The sequence below is a fragment of the Amblyomma americanum genome, chromosome 8, assembly GCF_052857255.1.
Source record: "Amblyomma americanum isolate KBUSLIRL-KWMA chromosome 8, ASM5285725v1, whole genome shotgun sequence".
Lineage (NCBI taxonomy): Eukaryota > Metazoa > Arthropoda > Arachnida > Ixodida > Ixodidae > Amblyomma > Amblyomma americanum.
The window spans coordinates 57,026,246-57,030,464 of NC_135504.1; the positions used below are offsets into that span (position 1 = coordinate 57,026,246).

The 4,219-nt window shown below is 47.2% G+C and overlaps 1 protein-coding gene across 1 annotated transcript; it reads right to left on the reverse strand.

Annotated features, from left to right (window-relative positions):
• Positions 1–261: 261 nt before the first annotated feature.
• Positions 262–2,734, reverse strand: LOC144102406 (uncharacterized). The gene is made up of 3 exons (XM_077635686.1): positions 2,657–2,734; positions 1,876–2,013; positions 262–422 (listed from the first exon to the last, which is right to left on the reverse strand). The coding sequence occupies exons 1-3, from the start codon at positions 2,732–2,734 to the stop codon at positions 285–287; spliced, it is 354 nt and encodes a 117-aa protein (XP_077491812.1). The 3' UTR covers positions 262–284.
• Positions 2,735–4,219: the final 1,485 nt, after the last annotated feature.

The window sequence follows — 4,219 nt, forward strand, 5'->3', positions numbered from 1 at the left end:
CATCCCAAAGCGACTCAGGGAATGAGGGACGCCGTAGAGGAAGGTTCCGGAAAGTTTTGACCATCGCGGGTTCGAACCTTAACGTGCACATTACGCGTCATTCGGATCAGTAGCCGAACGCCACAGCCTTTATGCCACCGGGGCGGCTTACAAATAAAGAAGAATGAGTGAAAATGAATGCGATATTTAATCGTGTGTGTGTCTGTACGAATCCCGTTATTCATTAACATGGATGGCCTAAGCCTGGCGGCATGACAGGCAAGCGGCGCTTGTAGCAATGGCGCCTAGTAGGAAAAGGCAGCCGTGTAATTCTGGCTCTCGGAGAACATCCAGTCCGGCAGCCGGTGGAGGTCGCTGTTGAGGTTGACCGTCAGCAGGATCATGATCAGAGCCGTGATCTTCACTGCAAAGCCGTTGAGTAGCTGCAAGGAGGAGACAGGCACAGAAAAGGAAAAGACCATCTGTAAACCAGGCTTTCTGAAGGTCAAAACTAAGCATTACACTATTGTGTACCTCGCGTAATTGACTACCCTCTGGTCGCGCATGATATATATATAGCAACAAAAAATTTCCAGGATATTTTTTGCTGCGCCTGGATTACCACTATTGCATAAAATGCAGGAGGTTATTCGTTTATTGGGCACATAGCTGGCACCTTTACGTTGCGCTTCTCTAAAAGGAGGTGCCATACAGGCACACGTATTCTCGTAGGCTACCACCTGAGCTTTTTGATAGAAGGCTGCTTTTTTGCTATGCAAGGGAGCTTAGAGCTGTTTTAACGAGCTCGGCTCCCACTGAAGCACCTATCTTAGGCTACTACTTATGTCAGGGATATTGGCTGTTTCATGTTCAGAGCATAAGCAGTATGGCAGAGTAGGGACAATATTTTCTAGCAATTTCATTTCAAGTAACGAAATATCAGTGTCACTATGTAAACATCAGTTGGAGAGGCAAACAGCCATTTGCAGGCACAGCCGCGATGTGTGCGACGCCGCCGCCAGCCACCATTATAGGGCGGCAGGCCGATCTTATGTCTATCAAGACCGTCAGGCGTATTAAACGCGTCACCGTTCGCCGTTATTCGTCCTTGTCGGCCCGCTAGTGCAAAATGTGCGCTTAACATGTTTAAACAAGCAAATAGCGTAATTAACCAGTTTGGTGACGGGAGCGTGACGTCGTCTCCCGTAGCCTGCGTCACTGGGAACAGCAAAACGTGAACGAGGACCAAATGAACTCAAGCTGCCAAGATATCGTTACAAATTGCGGTTCCAGTGGTAGATTGACGTCTGTACTGGTCCACTTGTTCCTATGACCAGTTAGGGAGAAGGAAAATGACCGATAATTGAGGTCGGAGGATGAGAATTGCATAAACAGTAGTCAGGATTGAACCCGGTATAATGAATTGCACATATCAATACACTTCACTAGAGGGAGCCAGACTTTCAAGCCGCATCGTACTTATTACGCCAGCCTCTCTGCTTAGAATTTACGGATCTGAAGTTGTCACTTTTTCTTGACAAATCAGGGCAGCACTATCAATGACGCATGCATTTGAGATGACGGTGAAGGCATTCATACTGCACTAGCAATGCACTGACTTGGCAGTTTCTTTATAAAAAGCGGATGCCGTGATGGAACATTCTCGCGATATTTTTTGTTTTGTTTTAAGACCAGTGCCGAAAATTCCATGGGCGCGTGTACCAAGTCCATAACCTATCGTCTATGCTATTGAACTGATGCCCAGGATTTCGCACAAAGCTTCCTTTTCACACAGAACAGTCTTACTCTACGTTACGCCTCCTTTGTATATGTGATGGAGAGGAAGGTAAGATGTGCAGATGTAGAACCGCTAACGAGATCGGCGAAGCGCTTTACCAGCTGCAGAGGTCCGACGTCGATCATGTTGCAGAGCACGGCGATGCCGACGCCCGATGTTGGCAGCACGAGCGATGTGGACGCAGCCACCGCCACAGGGATAGCGAAGTAGAGGGGATTGCAGGGCGTCGTCACCGCCTGCGCATTTCAACACGGTTAATGGACCACACAGACACAGCAAGCATTGGCAGTTTGCAGGCACGAAAATACACTATGATTGAGTTGCAGACTTGGGCTTGAATGAATGGCTAACGAAAATTGTTCAGATTAAATTGAGGACAACGCAGCGAGCTGTGGTAAGTAAAATGACAGGTTTAACATTAATTAAGAGACAGAAAGACGGCAAAGTGGGTCCGGGAACAAACAAGGCTTAATGACATCCTAGTCGAAATCAAAGGAAGACATTCGCTTGGTCCGGGTGTGTAATGCTATGGAAAGATAACCGATAGTCCTTAAGGATAACGGACTGAATTCCAAGAGAAGGTAAGCGTAGCAAGAGGCGGCAGAAAGTTAGATGGGTAAATGAAATTAAGAAGTATGCTGGGAGAAGGTGGCCGCAGCTGGCAAAGGAAAAGGTTAACTGAAGAGATATGGGAGAGGCCGATGTCCTGCAGCCAGGCTGGATGATAATGAATTGTGCAACGCGGGGAAAACATTAGGCCGTAACTAAGCGAAAGTGTTTCAACAGGTAAAGACAAATCTAGCAGAGATGCGCCCAATACTTGAACAACGAAAATCGGTAAATTCACGAAAATACAGATATGGCGCGCGTGCCACGTACTTTACACCAGTTGTATGGTCTTGAAGTTCGTTTATTCAGGTGCGCGAGCGAAACGACCCGAGATTTACCGAGACGCATGACCGATTTTAGGGTTGTGTTACTTGTACAGCTCCCTACAAAAATACACTTCCGAAGGGCTCCGGTAACAAAGGTAACAACATGAATGTTATCGCATTTGTCCGATATATGTGATGTTATATGGTATATGAAATGTTATATGTAATAAATTCATTATATGTAATATTACAGGGGCTGTTTCTGTGATATAATCGCATATATTTCTCAAGTGTGGAGTGGATGTCCTTAGTGCTTCGAATTGTACCTATAATAATTTCTTGTTGGTCATCGTTTTTGTAAGTTGTCTGAAATCGCCGGAACCTATATGCTGCATACGATACGCTTCCATAAAAATTATATGATGATTCTAAGTCCTACAACAGTTTTCCACTGTATTATGACTTCCTAGTTCCAAGCTTTATTTTTCTCACTTCGCAAAGATTCCTGCACTATCTCTCGATCAGCTGCGACAACGACATGTCTACTCATGCTCTGCAGATTTGTCCTTTTTGCGAAGGGTAATAACTCGCTAGTCGCACGATGCATCCCGTGGCGGGACTGGACCAATCACAGATGCTCTAAAGAATTAAAGTAGAAGCGCAAGCCTATATTCTTTGGAGTATAGTGTGTGCCAAATACTCACAACATCGACGGCGACTGGCAGCAGCAAGGAGAGGGCTGAGGAGTTGCTGACCAATTCGGTGACTATCGAGGCGGACACAGCCAGGATGGACTGCTTGACCAGCAGTCCCGCCGTGCTGCGTTTCAAGTGCGCCGTCAGCCACAGTCCGAAGCCGGTCTCCTGCGGGTGGGGGGGGGGGGGGGGGGGGGGGGGGGGGGGAGACGAAACCCGTCAGCACCTGATGGATAGTGGGTTGGAGGCCGCTGGAAGAGGGTGTTCGCATGAATCTACGTTGTTCTAAACTTGTGTAGGTGCTAGATACCGCAAAAAAGTCTTTCAAATGGAGCAACAACTGCAAAGATAATTTGGAAAGAGTGAACAAGCGGCGTTTCAATGGCGATTAAAGAACGATGCGCCGCAAGGAAAACCCTACCTTCCTGCACCGGGATTGAGCTGAGTGGTGCACGCGTACAGAGTAAACACGAATCTACAGAAATGGTGCTATGAGACAAAAACAGAGGGTCAAAGGGGCGAAGTTAGACACCTCCCGTCTAGCGTCTATGGCGTCATATAGAGTAATTAGTTTTGGTAAACGGCCAGTAGGTGCCGCTAAGCGACCGCCTAATGCGCGTTGAAGAAACAGCAGGAATCTCGCGATGCGAACTTCCGTAAAGCACTCTTATTGACTTTTGTACAGTGGCTGTTCCGCCAAAAAGGTGCGAAATTTATTGGAGGCGTGCAGAAACGTGGCTGTGAATTACTGCGACAATGTACGAATTTGTGTTCTTAATTAACGCTTTGTGAACGCTGTCGCCGCGCACTGCGGCGTGATGTAACCCGACACCACGACACATGCAATTCTACCTCTGCATGGCTCTACGTAA